The sequence below is a fragment of the Dasypus novemcinctus genome, chromosome 10 (assembly GCF_030445035.2).
Source record: "Dasypus novemcinctus isolate mDasNov1 chromosome 10, mDasNov1.1.hap2, whole genome shotgun sequence".
NCBI classification, from domain to species: Eukaryota; Metazoa; Chordata; class Mammalia; order Cingulata; family Dasypodidae; genus Dasypus; species Dasypus novemcinctus.
The window spans coordinates 64,168,592-64,184,227 of NC_080682.1; the positions used below are offsets into that span (position 1 = coordinate 64,168,592).

Genomic DNA, 15,636 nt, shown 5'->3' on the forward strand with positions numbered 1-15,636 from the left:
TTCTTTTTGGGAAAAAGTACCATGGAATATTTTAACCCAAAAGAAATTTGCTCTTACTTGCCTAAAGGAATCTCAGTGGTTAGTTGGAAGGGTCCTGAGATATGAAGGTTAAAAAAACAAAGATTAGTCAATTCTTTATATTTTATTATCATAACTAAGTGGAATATAGCCTTAAATTATGTCATGAAACAATTTACCCTATGATCTCTATTAATTATCTGAGTTTATAATTTTTATTCCCTAAACTATGGATAACAATTAAGATAGAAACAGTCAATATCAGGTTCTTTTTATAAATTACACAAATATTTCTTTTCTTTCTTCTTTTTTACTTCTTTAGCTACTTAAGTAATTTAATAGGAACCATTGCAAAGAAATCATAATACATTTGGTAAATAAAAATGATGTATTTCAGATAGCCTAATAAGATGAAGAATTCACCATTGGAATTCTGTTAAATAACTATAGGATTTGTATTTTTGCCTTGGAAAACTTTCATCATGGAACACAGCTGTCAAACAACTTTGGCTTCAAACAGAAAGGCTATAATAAAGCACCTCCAAGCTAGACTTAGGTTCAAGAGGTTTATGGTGGTGAATAGCAGAGAAGATGAAATGTTTCAATAAGTCCCTCAGGCTGATTTAGTTAGCATTCACAAAGTGGAATAACCTATACATCATATACCCTTTGTTAGCTGGTTGTTTAGAATAGATGTATGAGTCACTGGATTTTATTTTAGCAGTTGGGCAATGCAATTCTCCTTTTGCCCAAAATATTAAAATGCAGAAATGTGAAAGTAAGAGAAGTAATGTCAGATCTTATACCAGAGGCTTATCAACCACTATGATGGATCAAGAATTTTTTTCTCTTCTTTTCATTCCACCTTGATAGGTACATATGATAAATCACTTCATGTAAAAACAAAAAAAAATCTATTATTAAACTAATCAGCACACTACAGGTTTTTTTGTTTTTGCTTTTAATTTTGTATGTGGGAGAGGTATTGGAGAGGGGAAGCTTACAAGTCCAAAAGAAAGCTGACATTAGGGAAAGACAGACAAGATTCTATCCTGCATCATGATTTCAAGTACGAATGAGCTGCATTATTTCAAGTACTAATGAATCCCTCTGGGAGTTTGGTGGATTTATATATATAAGTTTATATAAATTTATAGACATATATAAGTTTATGTATATATATGTTTTTTCCTCTCTCAGACACTGTTCAGATTTAATGAGGGTACCTGCAACGATGCTGGCAAGCTGCTGGGTTCGGGTGATAGGATAGATGCTGCGTGCCTGAACGATTGCTGAAGCGATTTTCTTGGAGTGCTTTTCCTCTCCGTATGTTCTCAGGATGGATGCAAGTGCCTGTTGATCTAAAGCATTCACAACATCAGCAGCGGTGGGCACGTCAGGGTACCTACGCACAGGAAGAGTCAATTAGTTTACTGACGTCAGTTTTCATTGACAAGAGGTGAAACTTCAGAGTACTGAGACATAAAGTCAGGCACACATACACAGGAGAGCTCTGAGGTTTTTAAAGTCAAAGACTGAAATTTTACATGAAGGAAATAGATTTTCCATTTAAATACATATGGCAAGAAGAGAATGTGTGTGGCATTTGTCATGTTCAAGGGCAGCAAGAAGTTAATATATTTTATTAACCTTTAAGTTCATAAAGAAGAGTTGTTATTGTGTTATTGCCTGTATAGATTTCCTCTACACTAAAATAATGGAAAATAGTTGGATTTAGCATGTTCATAATTTAAATTGTGGCTTGATTTGTTTTTTCAGTATGGAAGATACAAGTTTGACTTAAAGATAAGTGAATGGGTATTTTCCTCAAATGGATTTTAGTAGACAATAAGCATAATTGTGTTTTACTCTCATATTATCATTGAATAGTCATGTGAAAGTTTCCATTGTGCTATAAGGCAACAGTTTTCAGAGTGCTACTGTGGAAAGTTGGCATGTTACTAGGACGCTTCAGAGTAGGTATTCATATGGTGAAGATACTACAAGGCAAAGTTTTCATAGTGCTACCATGGAAGGCTGGCAGGTTATTAGGAGGCTTCTGAGTAAGTATACATATGCTGAAGAGGGCAAGATCCAGGATCTGCCTCTCAATTTAACAGATCAAGAAACTTGATCTTGTCAGGCCTCTGGAATGTACTGGCTTACAATGACTAAAATTACAAGAGAAAGGAAATATTAACATAAGTGCAGTTTATTATATTCTAGTAAAGAATACACCTACTATCAGAACTAGACCCTCAAGTCCTTGAAACTGTGAATTTCGTTCTGCTACATGAGAAGCCTTATTTTAATCAGAAAACTATTATTGAACTTGGGATCACCATAGAAGACATTATGTTAAATGATTCTACTGTTACATAGCAACAGGTTAAGAAAGCCTCTTGCATCCATATTATTCACAGGGATATATCAGCTTGTAGAATATGATCAATCATATTTTTTGGCCTGGACAACCTGTCTCCATAACACTGATTGGGTTAGAATTTCACATATTTTCCTCTCTGACTCTCCTTTTTTATGCCTTCATATGAACCAATGCTCCTTTACTGACTGCCACATACTTTCTTAAGATCTGTTAATATATTTGATTTAGTTACAGTCCATACTATCTACATAGAGGCCCTTCTGAGCTTTTTAAGATGTATTTGCTCAACTCTAATTTCATCCATCATGTATTGACTTAGAGTTTAATCCCTAGAGGCAATCTTATTTTCAAATTCTTGGGAGAACCTCAGGGACTTGATTCACAGACAACAATTTGCTGATAAGTCTTCATATTAACAATATGGGGATTTACTACTATTAACTAGAAAGTTTGATCATTGTATTTCAGAAGACATCCTCCTTATAAGGGAAGACATAGGGATAGCAGATATTTGCTTGACATTTTATCACCTCTGTACAACAATTTCAGTCACTAAATAAGAGAAGGTATTTGAACTTTACTATTAGTCACTGGTTTTTAAGGGATTTTTATTTTATATTTTTATGATTGCATTCTTCAATCTATGAATGCCAATAAAATGCAAAAGAAGGTATAAGACTCAGAAACAGGGAAACCGACTTTGGCCCAGTGGTTAGGGCGTCCATCTACCATATGGGAGGTCCGCGGTTCAAACCCCGGGCCTCCTTGACCCGTGTGGAGCTGGCCATGCGCAGTGCTGATGCGCGCAAGGAGTGCCGTGCCACGCAAGGGTGTCCCCCGCGTGGGGGAGCCCCACGCGCAAGGAGTGCGCCCGTGAGGAAAGCCGCCCAGCGTGAAAAGAAAGTGCAGCCTGCCCAGGAATGGCGCCGCCCACACTTCCCCGGCCGCTGACAACAACAGAAGTGGACAAAGAAACAAGACGCAGCAAATAGACACCAAGAACAGACAACCAGGGGAGGGGGGGAAATTAAATAAATAAATAAATTTAAAAAAAAAAAGACTCAGAAACAAAAAGAGTTCCAAAGAGTATAAGTCACAATCTGAGTTCACAGTCCATATTACAACATAGGATAAAGGCTATATGTGAAAAATTACCACAGGACAAAACAGGTTGTGGAAGCAGAAATCAAATGCAACTCAATATTAATTTGCTCACTTAGAGAGAACATGCAAACTCATTACAAGTAGGAGATTCTAATAGATCTGAAGATATCTTAAAAACCTATTTGTTTCAATAGAAATGTTTATGCAGGTCTAGAATTGAAGATTAATACCAATAAAAAACTGGTCACTTTATAGAAACAAGAAAGTCTAAGGTTCTTCTTAAAAGGTAAGTTTCCCAAAGGTAGGGGGCATGATGCATAATTTGGTGGGGGCAAGGGGGATATGAGGGAGAAAAGCACAGTTAAACTTTGTAGGTACAAGCTGTCCCATCCCCGGACCGTGTTGGGCAAAAAGAGATGGATGCTAATCTAAACTTTTAAGATTTAGATTTAAAAGGACTGATTCCTATATATTACTAGAAGTGATCTTCTTTGTGTTTTTAACAAATATGTACCTACTTGAATAATGGAGATCAAATGTTAGTATTTCAAGGGTGATGAAGAATGAAGAGGAAGTGTAAAAGCCGTGCTTGATATAGTACCATAAACTGCAGTTTTTTTGGAGAAGGTTCAACCAAAGTGACTATACAAGAGAAAAGACAAAACACACAACTGCTGACCTCTAGGATCTTGTCTTTTATGTAGTGTTCTAAAATAATATGCATTAAATATAGTTCCATTAGTTTCTCACAAGCAGTTGTGCCTGTATAAAATGAAACCATTGTTTTAATATCATGATACGTACCATACTGTTAGCCATTTTATAAACCCCATATTGTATCAGTAAAATATATAATCAGTATGAAAGTTATGTTCCTCATTATTTTGTGTAAAGATAGCAATAATTTTTCTTTTATTTAGAAATTTAAAAATTATTTGTCTTAGAATCCCAAATACAGAGAAACACTAAAGTCTATGATGATCAGCAAACAAAATTGATTTATTATGTATGGGTACTGTTAGGTGTGGGTGTGTGATAGGAATTCTGTAGTCTTAAAAGGAAATTAAATTCAGAGTGTTTTTGAGGAATTGATTTCTTGTTGTGAGGAGAAATGTTTTATCAATACTCACCTGCCACCATCCATCCTCATGTCCAAGGGGCCGTCCTTCCGAAGGGAAAAACCTCTTTCAGGATTATCAAATTGCATGGAGGAACACCCAAGATCAAAAAAAACTCCATCTAAAGTTTCTGGCTGTACTCCAGCTTTCAGTAATAAGGCTTCTGCCTGGCTGAACTGGCCTAGCATAGCTTGGATCTGTTTACTGTGAAGAAACCCAAGAGAGAGAAAATGCTTCTGTGATATTAAAGTCTTTCTTAAAGTCTATCATCAATGGAAGGGAGCACATCCTATTATCAGATGATTTAACCAATATATATTTTTATATTTACTGAGTGCCAACCACTTGTTTAGCAATATATAAAGACATATGGCTATGGAGACTATACATTTTTGGTTTCAAAGACTGATTAGAAGATGGAAGGAGCAGTACTAAAATAACTGCAATAATAACATATACTCTGACAAGCTGATTTTTTTCAACAGAATCTAAGAAACAAGGCATGAAGAGGCGGGATTAAATATATAAGAGTTCTACTTAGGCTGGCAAAAAAACCTCTAGTGACCACTGCTTATTCTGGAACTTTTTTTAATAAATAAAAAGGAGTAAGAATCACTAAACATTAGAAAAAACTGACAATTTAAAGTAAAGATAGCAGACTGGACAAAAAGATAAACAGTTAATGCAAGAAACAGAGAACTTTAATTATAAGAGAATAGCATATTCATAAAATAAAAGAAGGTTCTCATAAAAATAACTAGGGTAAAAAATTTAAAGATATTTTCTCTCTGCCTCTCTGCCTCTCTTCTTACTTACCTACCTATCATCTACCTATCATTGGGAAAAAACACTTTAGATGGCCAAAACAGCATTGTAGAAATGGTAGAAGGCTGAATGTAGTGCTTTTGAAGATTAAACTGGGGATTATTTTAGAAAGCAGCATAAAAAGATTGGAAATATGGTATAAAAGCAAAATGGCATGCAATATAGATAGAAAATGTTCAATATCTGTCAAAGTTATGTTCCAGAAGGATATCATAGATTAAATAAATGGGAAAAAAACCCTAAAAATGAAAATATGATTTCACTGAATTGAAAAAAGGCTAAGCCATCGTAATGATATGGCCTTCTCAGTGTATTACTGAAAAATTAAAAAACAGACTCAGACCTGGAGATAGTCTTGGAAATTTTAAGAACTCTATAGATAGAAAGTCACAATGCCTTTTAGAGGGAACTTAAAGGAAAATCTATAATTTATGGAAATGTTAGAAAACACTGTGACGTCTATAAAATGCTGAGACAAAACTTTTTGAACTTAGGTCCTATGAATAAAACTAATAGCAAAATAAAGTTCATTTTTTGGATAAGAAAAATCCTGGAAAGGTTATCATCAACATAGTCTTCTGAAAAAATTACTTGAGGTTGTACTCCAGCAAAATTAATCTAAGAAAGAAAAAGACACTAAGGTACAAGAAATAGAAGTAAAACATACAGTTACCCCAAATGATTTTTGTAATATGGTTATTAAAATTGATAAAGTAATTACATAAAGAAAATTAAACAGAAGAAGTATAATGTGAAAATTAATAGCAAATTGAACAAAACATCCATTTGATTTCCATAAACCCTTAGAGAAAGCAGCTCTTTAAAACAATTACTAATAATATGTGAAAGGGTAAACTTCTTCTGGGAAGAAATTATATGCACTGATTATTTTGGACAATAGTAAGCTAATAACTTACAATAGGGTTCTTAAAAATTCAAGGGAAAATATGCATCTTAGTTTGATTTTAGTAGGCTTATTTTAATTGCTACATTTTTGAAACAATCAGTCAAAACACAGGGTTTCAGCAGCTATACCAAAAGACTGGATGCCAAAATAGTCTTTTAATCCTTGTCTGTAGACAGGTAGTCCTCAGCTTTCAGCAAAAACTGTCATCCAGTATGCTAGCATTCATTTAAGTTTTCACTAAGGAAGCCCAAAAGTCAAGGTCTCTTTCCAGTTTCCAAAGTGCTTTGTAAAAGGCCAGGAATAGGGCTGAGGCACGGACATAAGAGTTCTGCTTCCCAAGATATTACATAGCTTTCTGGACTGTCTGGGTAAACTGTATACAAAGATGGGAACATGGGTTGCCAACTTATATAGAGAACCATGTCTTCTTTATCTTCACGGATTTGGGTAGCAAGTCCTAAAATTTGGATGGAAAGACAGTTGTTGGGGAAGAAAGCCAAACTGTGAAGCCTTGGAGTAGGATTGCTCATGGAGCTGATGGGGTAAGGTAAAGATGTAATGCTAAATGGACAGAAAGGCTTATAGTAAAGGGTATGAAAATATTTGGAGCAAGTTGGACTGAAAAGTATAGGATTCAAAGTCCATGAAACATTGGGCATATTGTTAGAATGGTCCTTTTATGTTGAACCAATAGTACTCTGTTAGAACAGGAAGTATTCCTTAGAGGTACAGGGCCAGGCTAGTCATATTTGAGAAAACTAAGGTGGAAAGCCTTAACCTTGGAAAAGAAATATATATATACAAAAAATTTACAAAACAACCTGACATGTGCTGATAATAGAGATAAAAAAAAATTGCCATGTCTATGTTTGCAAAATATAAAATGATTCCTAATACTAGCATTGGAATCACAGAAATAATAGAATCTTGGGATAGGAAGGCAAGTCAAAAGTCATCTATGCCAATTACTTAACTGTGTTTGAATCTTTCCCCTCTCCAAAATCATTGCTGGGGCAGGGCAAGGGAGAAGGGTCATCTAGCTAACTTTTGAACATTTGCAAAAGTAATAACTCACTACTTTTAAGGCAGTGTATTCAATCTTTAGACTGTTAGCTTGTTCTTTTTTAAGTTAATAGCTCTTTCCTTGTGATTTCTACAGTTTTTGCCACATGAAAACCAAGTTGAAAACCTTTTCTTCATGGCAACCTTTCACACGTCTTCTGTCAGATACTGTAAGGGATTATTTGTTGGTTACTTTGTTGCCAATCTCTATTCAAACAGGACCTCAAATTTCAGCCACGTAGTTTAAAAGAGATTGAGCAAAGCTCAGCTCAAGAGGTAGATTTTGATTTTAGCTATTTGATTTAAACTATTTTGCACACACCATCCCCATGGCCCTGACGATTTATTTAGAGATAGGCATGTATCACAATTCTGGCCAGTGAGATACAGGAGACATTTCCATGAGCTACTGTGGGTAAAAGATTTTTCTGATCTTCACTTAATATGAAACAGCAAGCAAATGGCTCTGATTATTGCTAGCAGGCTAGCAGGTATCTTGTCCCAAAGGAAAGCTGGAGTAGCAAGCTAGTTCAGGCCAACACTGTAGAAGGCAGAGGAGAAAGATTAGTCAGGTCACTGGATTGAATCTCACCAAAAGCCTACCTTGCTGTTAAACTTTTGAGTTATATGAACCAAATTCATATAATATTAACTTTGTTTATAAAACCAGTTTAAGTTAGTTTTTCTTTTACTTGCAACTGAAACATCTTACCTTAAATAACTATCATGCTTCTCAAGCTTTCTTTTCTCTATACTGAATATCTCGTTTCATCAGCCATTTTCAATACAACAAAAGTTTGACCATGCTAATTGCCCTTTTCTGTATGTGTTCCAATTTGCCTACATTCCTTGATCTGAATTCCATAATGATCAATGAGAATGAAGTAGAATTCTTGTCTCTCTTATTGTAGCTATTATATTAATAGAGCTCAAGATCAAAAGGGTTTTAGAATTTATTCACACTGTTGATGTACACTGCCTAAAATCCCTGAGTCTTTTTCACATGCTGAGTCTGTTTTCTCCATATTGTACCTGTGCAGTATGTTTTGTTTATTTTAAAAACCTAAGTACAATTTCTGCTCTACACAGTTTCTTTTTTTTTTTTTTTTATTTATTTATTTTTATTTTTATTTTTTAATATTTATTTATTATTATTATTATTTTTTAATTACATAAAAAAAAAATATGAGGTCCCATTCAACCCCACCGCCCCCGCCCCCCACTCCCCCCACAGCAACACTCTCTCCCATCATCGTGATACATCCATTGCACCTGGTAAGTTCATCTCTGAACATCACTGCACCCCATAGTCAATGGTCCACATCATAGCCCAGACTCTCTCACGTTCCATCCAGTGGGCCCTGGGGGGATCTACAGTGTCCCGTAATTGTCCGTGAAGCACTATCCAGGACAACTCCACGTCCCGAAAACGCCTCCACATCTCATCTCTTCCTCCCGTTCCCCACACCCAGCAGCCCCCATGGCTACCGTTCCCACACCCATTCCACATTTTCTCTGTGGACATTGGATTGGTTGTGTCCATTGCACACCTATGTCAAGTGAGGCCTTAGATTCCACATGGGTACTGGATGCACTCTTCCCGCTTCTAGTTGTAGACACTCTAGGCTCCAAGTTGTGGTGGTTGACCTTCTTCAACTCCATGTTAGCTGAGTGGAGTAAGTCCAATAAGTCAAAGTGTAGGAGCTGAAGTCTGTTGAGGCTCTGGGCCTGGGTGTCATATTATCAGTCCAGAGATTCAAATCCCCTACATATATCTTAAACCCAGCACCAACTACAATTCCAATAAAGTAGCATGCAAGTCTTGTGAAAAGAGATCCCCTCTGAGTCCATTTCCATCACGCAGAAACACCAGCTCCAAAGAAGGGCCATCTGTCATGGCAGTGAACCCCTTCTGCCATGACCATAGAACCCGTGGGTCTCTTTATCCCTCAAAAGAACCAATACCTGGGGTTGTATCTACCTTATCTGTCTCTTAGACTCTGTTCAGTTGTACATAGGGGTATTCCTTCTGACAACCTCCAGACTCTTTTTTAGAGACTCACAGCCTTATAATCTCATTTCTCTTTTCCATTTCCCCCTTACATTAGGTCAAACCGCTTCCCGAAGTCATGTTATTATATGTAGATAGGTATATTCTGCTGTTCCGCATTGAATCTTTAATTCAAGGTCATTTTCTAGTTGCTTCTTCAGCTGGTATGTGGTAGTGATCCCTCGGTGCCAGGGAGGCTCATCCCCGGGTGTCGTGTCCCACGCTGGGGGGAATGCATCACATCTACACGCTGAGTTTGGCTGTGAGAGTGGCCACATTTGAGTAACATGAAGGCTGTCAGGAGGAAACCCCCAGGCACAATGCTACTCTAGGCCTTGTTCTTATTGCAGGTGCATAGGCTCAAAAGTGTAGCCATTAGTATCAAGAGCCCACTGTTGGGCCCTCCTTCCTTCCTGGTTCTTGTCGTTGCACCTGGAGGATTGCCGCTGCTCTCCCAGGGTCCACAACAGTGACCCCCCGGCCAGGAGCCCAGTACCCCCCCAGCTGTTGTTTTTAATTGTTTCCACTATGAGTATATATAGATATTACCATATACCCTGGGCATATGCCCTGTATAACTCCCTGTCAACCATATATATCCTGTCAATAACATCCCATATCAGTATTCCTCCGCTGCCATTGTTGAACCACTCTGTGATCCAAAACTTCCCGTAAAGTGAATCCCAACATAATGTCAGCTTCAGAAGAGTCTTAGATCACCAAAATTCATATATACAATATACAGTATTTCCCCAGATCCACCATAAAACCTTTTCCCTTCCACAGCAATAATCTTTTAACTTATTCATATCATATTTCCTGAAACTGATGTACAGATTCCGAAACTATAGTTTTCAAACAAGGTAACATTTGTGCTTACTATGTGGTCCATACTTTAGGTTGTACAGTTTTCTAAATTTTTTAGTTATCCTATGTTTTGTCTTATGGTTTTCATTATTAGTCTGTCATCCCCTATATGTTTTTGGTGTAATATTAGCTGTTTTATATTCATCCTCGTGTACTCTCACATAACTCCTCTTTTGCCCCCTTATTTACCTTTGTTCCATCCATTGCACGTCCATTTTCCCCTCCCCTTAGGGCCCACAACGCCTGCCAATCTAATGCCCTGGGAGCCGTCCTTTCTCACGAGAGATACAGTTCTCTCTATTCGACGGCATTAGTCTTCCCCAGGATATGGGTCCACCCCACCCAATGGTAGAATCCACCTTGGCAAAATGAGCCTTCAGCTATTCCCTCCGGAGTCCTCCCGCATCAGACCATACCCCCTGAGCGTCCTAACCAGGTAACCCTCCTACTTATACTTTGATACGTTTTACTCAACATTTAGTTCTCAATGAACTTCTGGCACTCTCCCATGTTTGTATGTTGCCCCTCCCTCCCACCTATTTCTTGGACCATATTTCCCCTCTTCCCATCCCCAGCCCCCCTCAAACCCAGAAAACCCCACCCGAAGGTAACCCCTTGCCCCCATTTTGTCCCTTCTTTGTGCTCATACTTACCCCCAGCTCATCACAGATTCCACCCCTACAGACATTAACTCACATCCTTCCTCCACCCCCCGATTTCCAGTAAGCCACTTTTCCAGACTCTAGCTCTCTGAGGCAGTTAACTTATTTCATATCATTGAGGTCATATAGTATTTGTCCTTCAATGCCTGGGTTGCTTCACTCAACATAAGATTCTCAAGGTTCATCCATGTTATCACGTGCGATTGTAGTGTATTGGTTCTTACAGCTGAGTAGTATTCCATTGTGTGTATATACCACATTTTATTGATCCACTCATCTGTTGATGGACTTTTGGATTGATTCCAACTTTTGGCGATGGTGAACAATGCTGCTATGAACATTGGTGTACATATATCGGTTTGTGTCCTTGTTTTCAGATCTGATGGGTATATACCCAGCAGTGGTATTGCTGGGTCATATGGCAAATCTATGGATAATTTTTTGAGAAACTGCCAAACTGTCCTCCAGAATGGTTGGATCCTTCTGCATTCCCACCAGCAATGGATGAGTCTACACAGTTTCTATAGTCCTTTTAAAATCCAGGCATTTAACCACAAGGATCTTCTTTATACTGCAGCAAAAGCCTCAAACAAATCACTATTGCCCAGTCTTACCTCCTTAGGCATTAAAGCTGTTATCTTACCTGAAGTCAAAAAACTTATAAAATAAATATAAGAAAAAAAGAAAGAGCAACAACAAAAAACTAAAGACTCCTCTCCCTCCCCACCCATACACAAATATAAGATCTGTTTGCTTTCCTGGGAGCCCTCAATGTCACTGCTTAATACACAGTACTCATAAAGTTTCATGCTCAGTGTGAGTAAATTAAAAAATGTAAACTATATGATACAAAACTCATAATAATGCTATACAAGTATGAGAAGATCATATGGAAAAAAAAAAAACAAAAAACCCAAAAATCCAAGAGGCAACACCACAAAGTATACCAAGTGTTTAAGGCAGAATTTTCTGATGCTGTATCAGATAGGTGTCTAGAATTGGATTGTTCTCAGAGTAAAGGAATCATACATGAGTTTACTAACTGATCTGTTGAAAACTCTGCCCAAACTTCAGACCTTTGGGTATTACTTCATATATGAAATTATGTTGAGGCTACTTTCCTGGACAGGCAGTGTCTATGCCTACTTCATCTTTTCTTACTTCCCTTCCTCCCTCCTTTTCTTTCTTTCTTTCTCTTTATTAAAACTTTAATGTTCAATATTTTTGCATGTATATTTTACAAGTATTACAAAACAAGTAACATAAGAGTGTGAGTTAGCCAGGGAGGATCATAATGATCACAATAATAAAGTCAAACCTAAACATCAAATCCTAAGTACAAATTTGTTCAAATTATCACCATTGTCATTTATTATCCTATGTTCCCCAGGATATAAGTAGAATGTTGTTTGTTCTGCCTCAAAGTATATGCTAAATGCGAATGCCAAACCCAAGAAAAATCAAGGAATTTAGCAACTAAGTGGCAATAATACCTTGGTAGCTAGCAGCATTTGGAGGTTCTTTGACTGCAGTAAGTATCGTTAATACTAACCCGGACAAGTCATCTGCACTTGAGTACAAGTTTGGGTCTGTTTTATTATAAAGGACTAAGGTATTATACTATATATCTGAGGCTGGTGCTGAAAAATAGCTATTACTGACTGTGTACTTGATTTAGGATTGAACATGGAACTTCATTATTCTTCTAACTGTGTAGAGATTAATGATGGGGATTAAGGATAAGTTACCCCACAAATTATAAAATTGAATCTAACTTAAAGGTTTGAGCATCTTGTAGTTAATGTAAGTATTTCATCTATCTTGGCTGTAGAAACTTGAAACTGCCATTGATTAGAAAATGGTTGATATCCATTTCATTGAAAGAGACCTATTAATATAAAATTGTATACAAAACTGGGCTGTTGTATCAGCAATTTAAAAACATGAAGTCTGAACACAGATTTTCAAGAAAAATTTTGAATGTGGAAAGTAACTATGAGACTGCCCAGGGAAGAGAAACATCACTATTATATTCATCCTCCCAAGACTGAACACTCTTTCATATTAAGCAACAATTTTAAATGAATGCTGGAATTCATTATTTATCTCAAAACACAAGTACAATAATGAATATTACCAAAGTATGCAAACAAATATGGAATCCAGATATACAAAGGTGAAAAAAATAAAGGTGATCCATGAGAAAGACTAATTTGATAGTCTTGATTCTCCCTGAATCAGTTAACTTTTTCTGAACAACAAACTACCCCAGAGCTTAGTAACTTAAAACAATAATTATGGATTAGTTCATGATTCTGTGAATTGGCAGTTTGGGATAGGCTCAGCTGGGTTTTTTTTTTTTTTTTTTTTAATTGTTTTTCTTTTTTCTTTTTCGTTTTTTAAATAGTGGGTTGGTCCCAGATGGCCTTATTCACATTTCGGGAAGTTGGTTGGGGTGAAAATGGCAACCAACCATGTGTCTTCAGCATTTAGCCGGCTAGCCCAGCTATCTTCATACAGTGGATCTGTTTCTAAAAGTAGGGAGATTGGATAACCTCACTGCATAAGCACGTTTTAAAAATTTGCTTGTACCATATTTTCTAATATCCCACTAGTCAAAGCAAGTCACACAGCCCAGTCAAATTCAAGGGATGTAGCAACGGATTTTACCTCTTGAAGGAAAGGGCAGTAAAGACACATTTCAAGGGCTACACACAGGGAAGGGAAGAAATACAATGGACATTTTTGCAAACAATATATAGCACTCTTTGTAGTTAGGAGTGAATTTAAAATTTGGAAGGAAGATACAATATTTTTTCCTCTCAACTATCAGTCTGTTCTGTTGACTGAGATCTTTTTGTTAAAGGGTATTTTCCTTTTAATGGCATCTCAAGAAACATGCAATGTTGGTTAGCGGTTAATCATAAAACTCAGAGGGTAGACTCAGGGACTGAGTTCTGGTACTAGAAAAACAAATCTGGGCAGATACTCACCAGGAGTCTGTAATACTGAGGCCTGACAAGGGCTAACCCATGATATTCTGGGAGGGGCAGCATATAGTAGTAGGGAGTCCGTAAGAAGGCAATGTGTAAGAACCTAGTCATGTTGGTAGCAAGGAAGTGAGGCAGCAAATAGGAGGATTCTAACTGCTGGCCAGAACATTCTTAAAAAGAACAGATCATGTAGTTGTGAAGGACAAATTAGATAATATCAGCAGAAAAATGGATCCATGAAAAATAATAAAATGAAAAGGAAAATCAGATATAATGGAAAACAGGAAAATACAAAAATGGAAACCAATAGCTCAATGGATATGTTTAAGAGAAGTTTATGAACAGCCTAAGAAAGGATTAGTGATATGGAAGAGAGTTCAGTAGACACAGTTATCCCTTTCATATTGTGAGGTTTAAGGCTGTGGTACCCACTGTGATCTGGAAAATCCACATAAAACCTTTTGGTTCTCCCCCCTTCATACCAGAGAAGTCTAATTTTTTTCTTTTTATTTTATGGGGAGTTTACAGTACTTTACCATAACATCTGGGTTAGGTATTTGGTCAAAGGTGATATTTTACAATACTATACATATATAGTTTCTAAAAGTTTTCTGTGTCATTTGCTGGCTTTTGCGTATTATCTTCAGCTCCCGCAAAAAACTTCCCCCAAATACCCATTAAATTTCTTATGCCAATCTGAGATATATCAAAATCATGATGGGGAAAGCCACAATGTGGAAAGGATAACTGTAATATTCATATTGAAGAAGGAAAAGGTAATAATTTGGAAAGTAAATAAAAGAGCTTACAAGATAAGAGATCTATCTTATGTATAACTGGAATTCCAAAGGAGAGAGGAAGAGGGAGTTAGAAGGAATGTTTAAAGACAATGCCCAAAAACTTCCAAAAAGATTCAAGATTTCAAACCACAGATTAAAAAACCCAATAAATTCCCAGAAGGATAAACACAAGGAAAAACCATCTAGGCCCATCATAATAAAATTCAAAAGGAAATGAAACATTAAAAACAGGCAGAAGAAAAAAGATGGATTACAATTGAGGAAATAATCAGATTTGAAGTGATGGAAACCAGAAGACAAGAAAAACTACTCATCCTTTCGACCACACAGGCTGAAAAATTGTACACCTTATCTCTGTTCCCCACCCACAAGAAGGTTAGGTGGGGGGTGATGTTTCCTCAGCCTCTTTGGGCAATGGTAGATACTTTTGGCATATAAGAACTGAACCTTTGGACACCAGTGGATCGACCCCCCACACCATAATAGGGTAGGAGCGGACTGGCGTTTCCTCATCTCTCTGGGCAAGAGCAGGCACTTTTGGCATAAAGGGTCTGAATTGTTGGGTGCCTGTGGTTCCATCTCCAGCTCCTAAAGGGAAGAAGGGACAGTACTCATTCAGCCTCTCAGGGCAATGTCAGGGACATTCAGTCCATAAGGATAACACTGTTAATTGGGCAATTTGGAGGGGTCATCCCTACCCCTGGCAGGGAAGGAGGGGGGCTGGTGCTATGTCAGTCTACCTGGGCAACTCCAGTCATTTTGGACCCACACAGCTTAGATTCTTGCACACCCCTGCAGCAAATCCCTGCCCCAGGCAGTGGAGGAAGGGGCATGAAGCTTCATC

The 15,636-nt window shown here is 37.3% G+C and overlaps 1 protein-coding gene across 3 annotated transcripts in view; it reads right to left on the minus strand.

Moving 5' to 3' along the window:
- METTL15 (methyltransferase 15, mitochondrial 12S rRNA N4-cytidine) overlaps positions 1 to 15,636 on the minus strand; it is a 257,669-nt gene that overhangs the window by 31,696 nt on the left and 210,337 nt on the right. For 2 of the 3 annotated variants that reach the window (XM_058305612.2, XM_071218140.1), the window contains exons 5-6: positions 4,639 to 4,830; positions 1,245 to 1,423 (exon numbers count right to left, since the gene is read on the minus strand). In XM_058305612.2, the coding sequence (XP_058161595.1) occupies positions 1,245 to 1,423; positions 4,639 to 4,830 (371 nt within the window). The remainder of the gene's footprint in view (positions 1 to 1,244; positions 1,424 to 4,638; positions 4,831 to 15,636) is intronic. The other variant, XM_058305613.2, reaches the window with a different exon arrangement.